The 17,371-nt window shown below is 44.3% G+C and overlaps 1 protein-coding gene across 4 annotated transcripts in view; it reads left to right on the plus strand.

Annotated features, from left to right (window-relative positions):
• LOC115468917 overlaps nt 1-17,371 on the plus strand; it is a 172,091-nt gene that overhangs the window by 117,041 nt on the left and 37,679 nt on the right. For all 4 annotated transcript variants that reach the window (XR_003941932.1, XM_030201065.1, XM_030201066.1 and 1 more), the window contains exon 9: nt 15,299-15,610. Coding sequence is in view for 3 of the 4 variants with exons in the window: in XM_030201065.1 (XP_030056925.1) it covers nt 15,299-15,610 (312 nt within the window). In the remaining variant the exon portion in view is untranslated. The remainder of the gene's footprint in view (nt 1-15,298; nt 15,611-17,371) is intronic.

Below are 17,371 nucleotides of genomic sequence, written 5' to 3' on the forward strand. Positions count from 1 at the left end.
GGCCCATCTAGCCAGTCAGGTTTCAAAATTACCATAATGAATAGGCATGAGATGCATTTGCATATAGTGGAGCTCCATTATATGCAAATTTTTCCAATTTGTTTTCTGGTTAGTGGTCTGAATATGGTGGTTTTCCCGCAGGATGAGCGACTGTTTTTTAGGTGGCCACAGACAATTTTCAGTCAAGGGTTGTGACTTGCTGGGCAGTTTTGGGGCAGTCTGGCAACTGTGCAACCCACCATGCACTACTTGGCTGATTGGCTCTGTCTCTATGTCAAATTTGGAGCTAGAATGAAGCTTGATGCATCTCAAGCCTCATTCTGGCTTCAATTTTTGACCAGTGGGAGGTGAGGTGGGTGATCAGATCATTAGCAGATGACTCATCATCAAGCTGGTGGTCTGGACTGGAGTGTCGGGAGCATGAGGCACAGCACAGCAGCCACATGGGAAGGGGAGGCACAGCAAGCAAGCAAGCTTGCATGGGTGGGACACTCCCCCCCCCCCCGACACCCCGCTGCTCCTCAAATAGCCTGTTGGGCAGCCTGGGCTACCTTTAGCTTCTTTTAGGGCACAGGTTGGGCTGGGAAAATTTCTTCCCATCTGGCAAACCTGCTGAATATGACCACTAACTGGATAACTTTTGGCTCTGTTCACAGACCATTCTGGCATGGTCTGGATAGTGCCAAGGCAGCTGGAGGAAATATTCAGTAGCCCTGTCCACTTAGTAACTCTCTTGATGGTACTTTTTTTCCCTCTTCCTTCTTCTCAGCTCTCAACCTTCAACATTTCCTTCCTTCCATTCATCCCTCTCCTTTCTATTTGAGTACATCTCACTTTCGTCGCTGTTGTCATATTCGTCATACCTCCCTACTCTTCTCTGTACTGTCTTGCTCCTTCTTCTGCTCTCTGCTGGGGACATTAATCCCAATCCTGGTCCTCCACATCAGCTCTCATCCTATTTGTGCAGGTCACACCGTGATAACTCCAATCTAATTTCTGTTCCTCTCATCCCCCCTTCTTTGCTGCCTTTCTCTTGTGCTCTATGGAATGCCCGCTCTGTCTGTAACAAACTTTCCTACATCCATGACCTCTTTATCTCTCGTACTCTCCATCTGGTTGCCCTAACTGAAACTTGGCTTTACCCTGAAGACTCTGCTTCAGTCACGGCCCTATGCCACGGAGGTTATCTTTTTTCCCATACTCCTCGCCTGGTTGGCCGCTAAGGTGGTGTCGGGCTACTACTTTCACCCTCTTGTAGATTTCAACCTCTTCTTCCACCTCAGTCTCACTGCTTTTCTTCCTTCGAAGTCCACTCCATCCATCTATTCGCTCCTCTGCCTCTCCAAGTAGCAGTCATTTATCGACCCCCTGATAAGTCCCTTCTTCCTTTCTCACTGACTTTGATGCCTGGCTTTCCTTCTTTCTTGAACCTTCATCTCATTCCCTCATTCTTGGGGATTTTAACATTCATGCTAATGATCCCTCTGACTCTTATGCTTCTCAGTTTCTTGCTTTAACATCCTCTTTCAATCTTCAACTGTGCTCCACTGCCCCTACTCACCAGAATGGCCACTGTCTTGATCTTATCCTCTTCTCAAACTGCGCACTCTCCAGTTTCTGTGCCTCAACTCTTCCCCTCTCTGACCATCATCTGATAACTTTCACACTTAAACACCCTCCTCCCCAGTCCCAATCTTAACCAACACATTTAGGAATCTTCAGGCTATTGACCCTTCTACTCTGTCCTCCAATGTTTCAGATCTCTTCTGTACCACTATGTTATCCAAGTCTGTCATTGAGGCTGTCTCTTCCTATAATACTATTCTCTCCTCTCTGGATACTCTCGCTCCTCCCATTCCCCGTTCTGTGAAGCGTACCAAACCCCAGCCTTGGCTGACCTCTAGAATCCACTACCTACGTTCCTGTGCCCGCTCTGCCGAACGCTTTTGGCTGAAATCCCGTGCCCATGCTGACTTCATACATTTAAAATTCTTGCTGACCTCCTTCCAGTCTGCTCTTTTACTTGCCAAACAGGACTATTACATCCAGTTGACAAATTCTCTTTGCTCAAACCCTCGTTGTCTCTTTGCCACACTGAACTCTCTCCTCAAAGTGCCTTCACCTCCAACTCCCCCTTCACTTTCTCCCCAGAGTCTGGCTGAGTACTTTCATGATAAGGTTCACAAGATTAAACTTGAATTCTCAACCAGGCACATCCACCTCTCCTTCCCTAGGCTTAGTCCATTCTCTCAACCCTCCAACCCCTGCCTCCTTTTCTGAAATTACAGAAGAGGAAACTACACATCTTCTTTCCTCCTCAAAACTAACTACCTGTTCCTCTGATCCTATTCCCACCCATCTACTTAACGCTATCTCTAGCATAAGCATAAACACCGCCATACTGGGAAAAGACCAAGGGTCCATCAAGCCCAGCATCCTGTCTCTGAAAGCGGCCAATCCAGGCTTCAAGAACCCAGCAACCCCCCCCCCCCCCAAAAAAAAAAAACGTGCTGCGACGTCAGACTGGAACTAAGGATGCATGCAGCTTTCACAGCACGACGAGGATGAAGAAGTTAAAGAAGACCGCGGCTGGGCTGGCGGGGGGTTGGGGTCCCCCGCCAGCTGAAGCAATATTTTAAAAAGCCGGCAGGAGGAAGCGGACCTTGGGGGTAGGTGACGGCGGTAGGCGGGGGAGGGAGGGAGAGTTGACGGCGGTAGGGGGGGGCGGTGGCCGGGGGGGGGGGGCTATAATGTGCCCCCTCACTCTAGCCCCTGCCCCCCCTACTGCCGAACCTCAGATACGCCCCTGGGATGGGCATAATCGAACGGGGCGCCCAAGTTTTCCTGAGGGCGTCCTCGCAGGGGCGGGGAAACCTGTATTATCGAAACAAGATGGGCGTCCATCTTTCGTTTCAATAATACGGTCAGGGACGCCCAAATCTTAACATTTAGGTCAACCTTAGAGATAGTCGTCCTTAGAGATGCTCGTCCCCGGTTTTCAGTGATAATGGAAACCGAGGACGCCCATCTCAGAAACGACCAAATCCAAGCCATTTGGTCGTGTGGGGAGCCAGCATTCGTAGTGTACTGGTCCCCCTCACATGCCAGAACACCAACTGGGCACCCTAGGGGGCACTGCAGTGGACTTCACAAATTGTTCCCAGGTGCATAGCTCCCTTACCTTGGGTGCTGAGCCCCCCAAAACCCATTCCCCACACCTGTACAACACTACCATAGCCCTCAGGGGTGAAGGGGGGCACCTAGATGTGGGTACAGTGGGTTTCTGGTGTGTTTTGAAGGGCTCCCATTTACCACTACAAGTTTAACAGGTAGGGGGGGATGGGCCTGGGTCCGCCTGCCTGAAGTGCACTGCAGTACCCAGTAAAACTGCTCCAGGGACCTGTATACTGCTGTCAGGGAGCTGGGTATGACATTTGAGGCTGGCAAAAAATATTTTTAACATTTTCTTTTTAGGGTGGGACGGGGTTAGTGACCACTGGGGGAGTAAGGGGAGGTCATCCCCGATTCCCTCCAGTGGTTATCTGGTCAGTTCGGGCACCTTTTTGAGGCTTGGTCGTAAGAAAAAATGGATCAAGTAAAGTCGGCCAAGTGCTCATCAGGGACACCCTTCTTTTTTCCATTATCGTCCGAGGTCACCCATGTGTTCAGCACGCCCCAGTCCCGCCTTTGCTATGCTTCCGGCATGCCCCCGGGAACTTTGGTTATCCCCGCGACGGAAAGCAGTTGAGGACGCCCAAAATCGGCTTTCGATTATGCCGATTTGGACGACCTTGCGAGAAGGACGCCCATGTCCCGATTTGTGTCAAAAGATGGGCGCCCTTCTCTTTCGAAAATAAGCCTGATAGTAACATAGATGGCGGCAGATAAAGCCCCGTATAGTCAATCTAGTCTGCCCAACAAGATAAATTCATAGTATAAGGTATGATGTGATACTACATATGCATACTTTATCTTGATTTGTCCTTACCATTTTCATGGCACAGACCGTAGAAGTCTGCCCAGCACTGTATTGCATAACCAACTACTGAAGCTGAATATCATTGCATAAACCTTAGAAGTCTGCCCACATCTTAACAGTACCACATATTCATAACTTCCTCCCTTAAGAAAAGTAAAAGAAATGCCTCTAGAATGTGAAATCATTGTTATATGTAATAAAAGTGAGCCAAGTATAGGACAATCAAGCTATTGTGACATCACTGATTAGGTTGGCTCTTAGGCATTGGTAGAATGAGGCATTATGACATCCCAATATCAGCTCTGGATACCAGAGACTGAAATTCTTCACACTCCGGGGCATGTCATTTAAGGCATGTCATTTTACTGCTAACTTGCGTTATTTTGGCATAGGTCCCATTTTATACAACGAGACCTAGTTAGTAATAACTTGGTTAAAAGTAAAATAACCCATCTTAATGGTGGTCTACGCGAATAACTACGCCCCTTAGCCGGTAAGCAGGACCTGCTAACCAGACAAGTGCCTCTGCTCCATGTGTGGCAGCTAAGAAAGCAAATAGAATGTTAGGTATTATTGGGAAAGGAATGGAAAACAAAAATGAGGTTAAAATGCCTTTGTATCGTTCTATGGTGCGACCGCACCTCGAATATTGTGTTCAGTTCTGGTCACTGCATCTCAAAAAAGATATAGTGGAATTAGAAAAGGTACAGAGAAGGGCGACGAAAATGATAAAGGGGATGGGACGACTTTCCTATGAGGAAAGGCTAAAGCGGCTAGGTCTCTTCAGCCTGGAGAAAAGACAGCTGAGGGGAGATATGATAGAGGCCTATAAAATAATGAGTGGGGTGGAACGGGTAGACATGAATTGCTTGTTTACTCTTTCCAAAAATACTAGGACTATGGGGTATGCAATGAAGCTACAAAGTAGTAAATTTAAAACAAATCGGAGAAAACATTTTTTCACTCAACGTGTACTTAAACTCTGGAATTCGTTGCCAGAGAATGTAGTAAAAGCAGTTAGCTTAGCGGGGTTTTAAAAAGGTTTGGCTGGCTTCCTAAAGGAAAAGTCCATAGACCATTATTAAAATGGACTTGGGGATGGATCACGTGATGCCATGACTGTCAGTGGCTGCTGGTGAGAGCCTCTCTGGCCACCCTACTCAAATCCCAGATCGATCTTGCACCTATTTTCAATCGTGGGAAGATCTCTGGGTCTCTCAGTAAGATCTGGCTCTCTTATTTTGAGCCGCAGTGACTGTGAAAACGCAAATGGAGAAAACTCGCGGCCGGGTGGCCGAAGACAAAATGGCGGAGTCTCTGAGGCCGGCAGGCCAATTGGTGTCCTCGTCCTGGATTTCAGAGATCACAGCAGAGATGACTTAAGCTCTAGCGGATATGCTGGAAAGACGTTTGACTCCAATAGCTTCCAAACTGGAAAAACTGCAGTCCCAATTAGAGGAATTGGCTAGATACCACGCAAGCTGTTTGGCGAGGACTAGTGCAGTGGAGGACCGAATCATTATAGTGGAGGACTCGCATGCCTACCTAGTTAAAAAAGTGACGTCTCTGGAAAGTAAAGTCAAGGATTTGGGAAAACTAGGAGTGGCCTAGTGGTTAGGGTGGTGGACTTTGGTCCTGAGGAACTGAGTTCGATTCCCACTTCAGGCACAGGCAGCTCCTTGTGACTCTGGGCAAGTCACTTAACCTTCCATTGCCCCATGTAAGCCGCATTGAGCCTGCCATGAGTGGGAAAGCGCGGGGTACAAATGTAAAAAAACAAAAACAGATCATGGAGGAATAACCTCCGCTTGGTGGGCCTACTTGAAACAATTGCAGATAAAGAACTCATTGGATTCCTGGAATTGTGACTGACACGAGAACTTCAGCTTCCAGACTGCTATGGCCCACTCAGGGTGTAACACACACATAGAACAGGCACCCGATAGACCGTATCTACTAGACCTCACATGGTGATCCTCAGGATTCTTAATTTTGCACATAAAACAGCTATCATGCAAGCGGTAAGGGCTGGGAAAGAACTGACATAACAAATGCATTTTATGCTTCCAGGACTACTCCTTGGGGGTGGCGGCAAAACGCAGGGCTTTTGGCCCTATCTGTTCAAATCTGTTCTCTTAAAATCTGCTTTGTGCTGCTTTACCCTGCCATGTTGCGGGTAACCCACAATGGTGTTACTCAGATCTGAACCACAGTGGAGGAGGCCCAGACGTAACTAACACGGATCGAGGGAGAGGAAGCTGCGTCCACATGTTCCCAGGGATGAGGTTGCCGAGAGAAAACCCAAAGATGATCGATCAGTCTTTTTTTTTTTTTTAGTGACTGATCTGGCTCCACAGGACATGATCTGTAACTGTGTGTTGTGAGTAGGCGGAGTTTTGAGATGGGTAGGGGCTCCCTACTGAGATCTCTTTGTGGGGGTTCCAGTGGCACCGGGCCTTGGCACTGCTCTATCGCCTGTAGAGTACTCCTTTACCTCAAAGGCTGATGCTGAAGACAGCCTTGCTTACTTTAGAGAGACGATCTGCGGTCCCTGTAAGGCTCTACCGGCACTGCTTTGTGGAGGATCGCTCTTCAGGTCGGGTGTTACTAACCATGCTTCCTGCTGCAGGAACGATGCAGGAGAGCGACCCCTTGCTCTTTAAACTTGATTGGGAGCCCACCTTTTATTGATCTAACTGTGGCAGTGAACTGCTGGCATAGTTTTAGAGAGCCATTTGGGGGATCCCTAAAAGTGGTCATTATGTGTTTTGCTTGGCACCCCGCACCCTTAGTCAAGGGGAGCTCTGACTGACGTATATGTTGTTTTTTTTTTCTTCTCTCCTCTCTTTTATCGCATAGCTAATGTAACACATGCCAGTTTGAACTGGAGGGGAATGATGTTTGATTATATCAAGTTCTAGGGTGATACAGAATGGGGAGGCGTGAAGGTGGGAACAGGGAGGGGAAGGGATTGGGGCTCGGAACAAGGGGTGCACGGTCTATCTGCTGAGGTAGGGGTTAGGGTGTTACACTTCACGTTTGAGGGTGGATGAGGCTGATGCAATGAGGATAAAAGTACTTAGTCTTTGGAGAAGGACATCTAGGGTGGATTGCAGCCCACCTGGGAAACTGGTTCTGTTCATGCTAGTGATCATTTTCTAGATTTTTCCTAGTGCAGATAGTAACTTGGAATGTGTGTGCGGGGGATTAATTCACCTATTAAACGTACAAAAATCTTACGACATTGCCCTTTTACAGGAAACACATCTTACTGTCCTGGAACATGCTAAACTTAAAACATGGTGGGTTGGAGACTGTGTAGCAGCTGCAGCACAAGGGAAGAAAGGAGGGGTGGCCATTCTGTTTCGGAAAGGGGTGGTGGAACAAATCAGCACTATAGTTGTGGACCCTCATGGTAGATATCTGATCTGTGAGGCGATTGTGGACCACCAGAAATTGGTATTTTGCAGTATTTATGCTCCCAACCAATTTGACTGAAAATTTTATGGAACTGTGACTGCCCACCTTCTGAATCTTACACCTACATCTTTAGTAGTAGGGGGGATTTTAATTCAGTGTGGGACCCAATGATGGACAAATCACTCCCTACTGCCTCTGTGTACCTCCACTGTAGTAGAGTTTTGCCTAACATATGCCACCAATTGGGACTGATAGGTGTGTGGCGGGTGCTCCACCTTCTGGAGAAGACTACACTCACTTATCCCGAGCACACTCCACACAGGCTCGTATTGATTAGTTGTTGATGTCATGACAACTCTTTGGGTTGGTGGAAACAACGACTATAGGGCCCTATGTTATATCTGATAATGCTTGGGTTTGGATGTATTGCAGTCCGAGAAGGGGAGCCCCATGAGGAAGGCATTGGGTCTTTCCCTTAGAACTTTATACAGATTTGGTCTTTCAGGATCGCCTTCGTAGTTGCTGGAGGGATTACAAAAACAACAAGGCGAGACATACATCTGATCTGGTACTTTACTGGGAAGCGGCGAAAGCCGTATTACGAGGAGAAATTATTAGTTATAGTCACCTTGTTAGGAAAGCGAGACCGGGAGATACTGCGTTTGGACTGCCAACTCTGTGCAACTTGTCAGCGTTTCAGCTATATACATACCACCACACATAAACAACAGGTTCTAGAGCTCCAAACAGCGCTCAACTCCCTCCTACATCAATGTGCTACTAAATCACAGGCTTTACTATAGATACATGTTACACTGTTATGGTAATAAAATGGGCCGGTTGTTGGCTGGGAGGGGGGGGGGGGGGCGCTCTAAGATATTATCCATGCGTATGGAGCAGGGAGATAGCGTGCAAACAGATGAGGGAATTTGCCTTATATTCTACTCTTACTTTAGACAGCTGTATGCAGCGCTGTCGGATGAAGGTCTATCTAAATAATTTGCTTTTGCCCACTTTAGGATTGGAGGATCAGCATGCTTTAAACTGACCAATACAGGAGGATGAGGTATACTTGGTAGTTCGGCAGATGGATGAGTTCCGCAAAAAATTCTACAAACATTTGGGCGAAGAGATTATATCACCTCTCACCAACCTGTTTAATACCTTGATGGATGCTGAAGCGTTGCCCCCATCACTTAACGAAGCGCAAATTATAGTTCTTAAACCGGGGCAGGACCCAACCATCCCTGAATCATATCTTCCAATCTCATGCTTAAATTATGAGGTAAAATTGCTTGCCAAGATTATGGCTACTTGTCTGGCTCATATCTTGCCTCAGCTCCTCCATGATTTGCAAGTGGGATTTGTCAAGGGCCACTCGACAACTAAGAATCTTTGGAAAATACTAGCTACCCTAGAATATAGACGTAAGAAAGACTTATATTCCTTTCTCATTAGTTTTGATGCCGAGAAAGCGTTTGACCGGGTCCATTTGGATTTTCTTTATGCAACCTTAGATAGATTTGGGTTTTCCGGTCGCTTTATGTCAGTCATCCAGACACTATACTCTGTGCCAAAAGCCTGGTTAATGGTTAATGATGTGGAATCCTCGGTTTTTCCCATTTTTTGTGGAACGCAGCAGGGGTGTCCATTGTCACCCCCTTTTTTTGTACTGACCCTGGATCCCCTGATCAGGGATATTATGACTAATTCGGCCATCCACAGGGTGGTGATAGGACCTACTTGTTTCAAGGTAGTGGCCTTTGCGGATGATCTTTTGGTTCATCTTACGTGTCCTCTGGACTCTTTCGCAGCACTTTTAGAAACGTTAAAGGAATACGGGGATTATGCTGGATTACAGTCGAATTTAACTAAGTCGGAAGCTATACCTTCTTCTGATTAGTTGCGCAGTAGTTGGGGCCAAGGATTTCCATTAAAGTGGGCAAACCGCTCTTTCCGCTACTTGGGTATCCAGCTAACCATGGATATATCTCAACTCTACCATTTCAATGTGTCAGCCTTGATGGAAGCTACTAAGAGATCTCCCTTTAACATTATTAGGTAGGGTGAGCTTAGTGAAAATGGTGCTGTTCCCGAAATGGCTGTACCTTTTGCAAACGTTACCTCTAAGATTAACTCCAGAGAGACTTGAAGATCCTTAACCGTTTACTCTCCCGATTCTGCTGGGCCTATAAGAAATCAAAAGCTTGTTTCTCTTTTTTGGTGGGCGGATGGGACCAAGGAGGTTTAGGACTACCGAATGTGAAATTATATAATCAGGGTTGCTTACTAACTGATATAGGGGATTGGCTTTTACATATCCAGTCCCATACTCCTCTAAATTTAGAATCTGCATTTTATGCTCCTCATAACTTTTACTCTTCACTGCATAACAAACAGACCCAACTGCCTCCAGACCTGGCCCGTAGTATTTTACTTATGTATGAGGCAATATGGCCTTTGCACCTGGCATGGAAAACACCACTGTTGCTCTATGGGAGCGTAAAGATATATTTCTCTTAGAATGATGAGGGTACACTACTTCCTTTTGAGGAACTCCAAGCTCAGGTGGGCTCTATTTGGGGTAATAGGTTTGCTTATTGTCAGATAAAGCATTACATAGACTCCTTAGATAATCAGCTCCTGGGTCAACACATGGGAGACCGTATTGGGAGTTTTTTCAGGGACTCTCTCAAGAAGGGATTTCAATTTCAACCCTTCACAAGGCCCTCAAAAAATGGGAACCCTCAAAGAGACTACACCGTACTAAAACAAAGGTGGGAATGAGACTTAGGAACCCCGATGCCTGATTGGGACATAACATGGACCTTGAGGAATATCCCAGCTCTCACATCTGATGCCCATTTAAGAGAATGCTATTATCGAGTTATTCATAGCACCTATTTGACCTCGTCACAATTATTCCACATGGGGGGGATACAGGATTCCCGTTGACCCAAATGTGGCCATCAACATAACTCCTTTTACAACTCTTTTTGGTCATGTCCCAAAGTTCAATTATTTTGGGGCTGTATTCGGAGATTTATGGCCCTCTTGATGGGAGCAGAGATATCTGGAACAGTGGAACACTTCCTCTTGGATATTACCAGGGCTGTTCGAGGACTAAAGAAAGGTAATGTTCTGCTATTTCGTAAGATGACTTTGCTTGCGCATAAATGCATTCTACAATACTGGACCACGGCCGAGCCTCTTGCTTACTGGCATCTGTTAGCAACATGGGAGGCTGGAGAGGCAAGGGAATCCTTCAAATGCAAACAATGTTTCGTATTGGTTTGGGATCCTTATTTAAGCATCCCCCACCCACGAGGTCGGAGTCTGCTCCTTAACAATTTATAGACCGTTGGAGGGGGTCATAAGAATCCAGACCATCGATGGCCTTCCTGGAAATTTCCCCCCCCCCCCTGCTTTTTTGGGTCTTCTTTATTGGGGAAAGGGGGGAGGTTGGGGGACTATGAGATTGGGGGGGGGGAGGGCACATTAGAAACAGGGGAGTGTGGAAGACCTTCTTTTACTTTGGTTAAGTAACATCACGGTGCTATTGTATTGCTGTCACTCTTAATTATGTCCGCTTTACTCCTGAAACATAATAACAAAAGAGGGAGGGGGAGGGTTGATTACATATAATTAAAAATGAACGATTCTCTGTTTCTTATTCCACCTGTAATTTCTTTGTTCAATAAAAATTGATGAACCATAAAATGGACTTGGGGAAAATCCACTGCTTATTTCTAGAATAAGCAGCATAAAATGTATTGTACGTTTTTGGGATCTTGCCAGGTACTTGTGACCTGGATTGGCCACTGTTGGAAACAGGATGCTGGGCTTGATGGACCTTCGGTCTGTCCCAGTATGACAATACTTATGTACTTATGTAATATTGACCCCGTAGCCTATACATTTTGATCAGACATAGAAAAACCACTAGTGCTACTAGATGTTTACAACGCTGTACACAAACCTGGGGCATCAAGATCAAATGCATATAACGCAAATATTCACCACTTTTGTATATAGGTAAAGGTCTTAGCATTTGGTTCCTTTATGTAAGCTATACAGCTTACAAATAGTTATACAAATATATTTAGTGGTACTGTCTATACATATATCCCCCTAATTCCATGTGGAGGCTCACTTTCAAATCACATAGACTTACAAAGATACATAGGTTACTAAGGAGCTTATTTTCAAAAGAGAAAAATGTCCAAAAAGTGACATAAATCTGTATCTGGATGTGTTTCTCACAAAAACGTCCAAATTGGTATGTTCAAAACCAATTTTTAGACGTTTTTCTATGAAGTCCGTCAGAAGTGTGTTCAAATCACAAGGGGGTGTGCCAGGGATGTGTTAACATACATAGTAACATAGTAGATGACGGCAGAAAAAGACCTGCACGGTCCATCCAGTCTGCCCAACAAGATGTGCCATTTTTTGTGTATACCTTACCTTGATTTGTACCTGTCTTTTTCAGGGCACAGACCGTATAAGTCTGCCCAGCACTATCCCTGCCCCCCAACCACCCGCCCCGCCTCCCACCACTGGCTCTGGCACAGACCGTATAAGTCTGCACAGAACTATTCCCGCCTCCCAACCACCAGCCCCGCCTCCCACCACCGGCTCTGGCACAGACCGTATAAGTCTGCCCAGCACTATCCCCACCTCCCAACCACCAGCCCTGCCTCCCACCACCGGCTAAGCTTTGGGGGATCCCTTCCTTCTGAGCAGGATTCCTTTATGTTAAGGGAGGGATCTGGGCGTTTCTAACACTTGGACGTTTTTCAGCCATAAATGGAACAAAACAATACCGCCCAGGACTAAAACTAAGACGTTTTGAGCTATACCTGTTTTTATAATGAATAAGGCACAATAAAGTGCCCTGAATGACCAGATGACCAATGGAGGTAATCAGGGATGACTTCTCCTTACTCCCCCAGTGGTCACTAACTAACTCCCTCCCACCCCCTAAAAAATGTAATTTAAAACATTACTTGCCAAACTGTATGCCAGCCTCAGATGTTATACTCAGGTCCATTGGAGCAGCATGCAGTTCCCTGGAGTAGGCTAGTGGTGGGTGCAGTGCACTGAGACAGGTAGACCTTGGCCCATACCTTCCTCTACCTGTTACACTTGTGGAGGAAATTGTGAGCCCTCCAAAACTCACCGGAAACCCACTATACCTAAATATAGGTGCCCCCTTCACCCATAAGAGCTATTGTAGTGGTGTACACAGTTGAAGGTAGTGGGTTTTGGGGTGTCAGCAGACAAGATAAGGGAACAACAGTGAGTATTTATTTGAAGTCCACTGCAGTGCCACCTAGGGTGCCCCATTGCTCTCCTGGTATGTCTGTGTGACCAGTCTACTAAGAATGCTGGCTCCTCCTACATCCCAATGACTTGATTTTGTGTGTTTTTCACTTGGACTTTTTTATTTTCAAAATAGACCAAAAAGATAACACACACAGCACAAAAACATCTAGTAAGTAGCCATTTTCGAAAAAAAAAAAAAAAAAGATAAGACGTTTTTCTGTTTTGAAAATATCTATATTCCCCACTTAGTTGGAATTAGACATCATATTGAAAATGCCCCACCACTCAAGTCTATTCTATTCTGCACAATCCTACGTTCTTGGTAGATTACAACATCATATTGAAAATGCCCCACCACTCAAGTCTATGTGGTTTGAAAATGAGCACCACAGTGTGCTGTTGGAAACAGGATACCAGGCTTGATCGACCTTCGGTCTATCCCAGTATGGCAATGCTTATGCTCTTGAAAGTTAGGTACTAATTCAGCATGTAACTTTCACACTACAACAGCAGATATACGTGTAAGTGCAATTAGGTTAAGGCTGCCAACTGGAGCCAGACCTGCAGGAAAGGGTTGATCCAGTCCTGGGTTTACCCTAGTGCATGCTGGGATTTGTAGTCCTGCTTTCCTTAGGGAATGCAGTGGGGAAATCAGAACTACAAGTCCCTGCAGGACTGATCAACCCTGTCTTACAAATCTGGATCCAGTTGGCAGCCTTAATTTAGGCGCTATTCTGTAACTTTTTATCTACATGCTCTAACATGTAACTTCAAAGACAGCATTCACGTGCAAGGGGCATGGATGTTCCAACCATTCCAGCATGCTTAATGTTTATTGTAAAAATCTTGTATTCTGCATTCTTAATGATTCTAAGCAGATTACATGATGTACATATATAATTATATAAAAATAAACAACAATACAGCATCAATATCACAGTTATACAACTATAAAAATACAAGACACAAATCACAACAGAACAAATTATAAAACAGTAACTCATTAAAAGCATATAATCCCATAATTACATCAGACTCTCAACCATCAGAGAAACCTTCTCCAAATGCTTGTTGGAAAAGAAATGTTTTCAACATCTTTTTTAAAGACAGGCACTAATCTGACTACATGAATCACATGGAAAAGAAAATAAGATGATACCTTTTTTATTGGACATAACTTAATACATTTCTTGATTAGCTTTCGAAGGTTGCCCTTCTTCGTCAGATCGGAAATAAGCAAATGTTGGTAGATGACAGTATATATGAGCGAAACATCAAAGCATTTCAGTGACAGTCTAACAGGATGGGGGTGGACAGGTGAGAGAGAGACAGGAGAGCACTACAATTTACAAGGCAATACAATTTTATGCTTTGTAATGGGCTAGAAAACCCAGATCTTTGTTAAGTCCTGTCTGGTGGGTGTCAAAATATTTAATCATTTTGACTTCAAAGGTCTTACGTTCCTGTATTGTTTTAAAGTTCCCTTTCAGGATCCTTACCTTGAAATCACTGGTATAGTGTTTTGGTTTTGTAAAGTGCTGTCCCACAGGCGTGACATCTTTGTTTGTACTGGCATTTTTCATATGATGTCTATGTAAATTAAATCTCTTCTTTAGCATCTGACTTTTTTCTCCAATGTAGCAGCCTTCATCACACTTTTTACACTGAATGATATATACCACCTAATCAGTGTAAAGGACTAATTTATAGAATGTTGTGTAGAAAACTACTATTTGCATGCGCATGGTGCCACATTTACCCTCTTGTTTACAAAGCTGCTCTTGCAGCTGCTGCATGGCATTGCCAACACAGTCCATTCAGAGTGATTGGGCTGGCTGTGTTGGCAATACCGCACCTCCAGTGCAGCTTTGTAAACAGGGAGCTTAATCATGAGCATTTACGCCTGCCACAGAACAGGTATACCAATTCCTTAACAAGCTCCCAGCAACCAAATATTTAATGTCCGTCACCAATTTTATACAAAGGTTTTTTTGGAGCCTCAGAACTATGGTCAGCTAAATGCATATTGATCTCTTTAAATGTATGCTGCCCATTCCTCATTGGCTGAAATTAAGATAAAGAATGAAAAAAATGGACCAATCTCATATATTTAATCTTGCTTTTCATATAAAGTTCATAAAACTATTATAATTGTTGATAAAACAGTAAAGTACTTAGCTTGCAGAACATTTTCAGTCAGTAATGCAAATCGGATCCTCTGCTGACACCATTGGAGCCGACTCTGTGGGTGCTTGAGCACCCCCAATATTGAGAAAATTCCTTGTATGTGTCAGGGAGGGGTCATTTCCATTGGGCTTAGCACCCCCAATAATTTTGAAAAGTTGGCTCCTATGGCTGACACGGCCAGGTTTCAGTTACTTTGTCAGGGTATAGGTCTGTTTCATTAATGATTGTAGGTATCCTGCAATGAAAGAGTTGAGAGTTGTTGTGGATACTGTGGTCTTGCTGCCAGGTCCAGCAGCTAAATGATAAATGCAAATCAACATGTGATAGAAGTCTTCTGTATGCTTTGTATGTTATTTGAGCCTAATGATGAATATCTTGTCCTAACAGGTGTGCCAGTAGTTTTGGACATTGTGTGTAACCCAGAAGTTGCTGGGTATGGAAAGCCTTTCACGCTCATATGCGCTGTTTCTGGATTTCATCCTGAAAATATCATTGTGGACTGGTATAGAGATAATATGAAGATGACTGATGGTATCACAACCACAGATGTAGAGCAGGACAGTAGAGGGTTGTTTAGTCTGCGTTCAGCACTGAGACTGGTCCCAACAGCTCTGGATTTTAATAGAAGCATCTGCTTTCACGTGAATCACCCACGTTTGCAGCAACCCATTATAAAACGATCAACGATATGTCTTGCAGGTAAGAATGATCTTGGTAAAGCTATTAGCTTCTTCTGAAGATGGAGATCCGCCCTTGTTACAATGTTCTTGACAGAGTTTCCCTATATATCCTGGTAACACCAGTCATTTGTTTTCAGGATATCCACAGCATATATTCTATTTATCATATGTTTAATGTAATCCAGCAATGATTTTATTAATTGACTTCGTTTAATGTAAGCCACATAGAACCTGAACTTGTTTTGGGATAATGTGGGATATAAATGTCATAAATAAATAAATCCATAAGTTAAATTTTCAAAAATTGGATCTCCAGTGTATGCAAAAGTATCCTGAAGACCTGACCGACTATGGGGTTTAGTTGAATTTTAAACTTGATTAACTGCCAAAATACATCTCTAAGAGGTCATGAGAAGTGTGACAAACCCTGAATCATAGTGTTTTTGATTTCTAAAGAAGTCTGTCATTTTCTGTAACTTTTTAGTGTGTTTTATGAAAAAAGGCAACGTCTAAGACTCAGAGACAAACACGAATAAAAGACCTGTTAAGTGCCAGAGCACCATAGTTATGTATGGCTATTAGATTAACCATACTAGTATAGTAATCATATTTTTCTAGGAAGTACCCCGAGGTACTGAAATGATTCAGCCAGTGAAACTGGTATGCTAGAGAGACTGAGGCTGTAGCAGGGGAAATAGCTTTGACCAGTGATCCAGCATGTTGAAAATTTTGCTGTGTTGACCATCAAGTGGCTTGTTAAAAGCTGTCTTGTAACAGCATCAAGACATACTTGTAGTTGTGAAATATCAGGGAGGTCAGACATTGAATAGTACACTAAAAAGAATGTCAGCATAATAAGTGATGATACTGAAGTTTGAATCATTGAAGGTTGAGGTGCCTGAGAAGGAGCCTTTTGTACTGCATTTGATCAACCGGAGAAGGCAGGCTTGTGAAGAGGACAGATTGGGGCAACACGGTCTTAATAGTAACCACAGGAAATATATACCATAATGAATACCCTCAAACTACTCCTAATAATCTACTCCTTAACACTGATCCACTTAACACTAACCATCCCAATTGCAGAAAACAACATCATACCCATACTACACAATCATCATAGATTGATCAAATACACCACACCTCACCAAGCTGATGATAACCTAAAGAAAGGAAGAACATTTACATGCGAACAACCACAACAGAAGGGAAAGAAGGGCCCAAACAAACTCACCTCAACAAAGAAACGAAATTTAACAAAAGTCCACTTAACACCAAACACAGAAGACCCATTCCAAACAATCCAAGTGGGCTATGTCAACGCCAGAGCCGCTGTAAATAAAACAGCAATACTAACAGACTGGATCATGTCAGAAAACCTCGACCTACTCTTCCTCACTGAAACTTGGATCCATGACCAAAAGGACCCTATAAATCCTAGACCTGTGCCCTCCAGGATACAAAATCACACACTGGACCAGAAAAGAAAAGAGAGGCGGAGGCATTGCACTAATCTATTGGTCCCACTTTACCACCAAAACCACTGCTGAGTCCATAACACCTCAACTTGAAATTGCCTCAATCAGAATCCACAACAAAACCCTATGCGATCATTTGAATTATGTCTTGTTATACAGACCTCCAGGTAATTGGAACGAAGGCCAGACCAACTTCATAGACTTCATTTCAAACACATGTGTAATAACTCCAATACACTAGTAATAGGAGACATCAACCTTCACTTAGAAGACCCGAACTCTATCAACGCACGAGAATGTAA

The sequence above is a fragment of the Microcaecilia unicolor genome, chromosome 4 (assembly GCF_901765095.1).
Source record: "Microcaecilia unicolor chromosome 4, aMicUni1.1, whole genome shotgun sequence".
NCBI classification, from domain to species: Eukaryota; Metazoa; Chordata; class Amphibia; order Gymnophiona; family Siphonopidae; genus Microcaecilia; species Microcaecilia unicolor.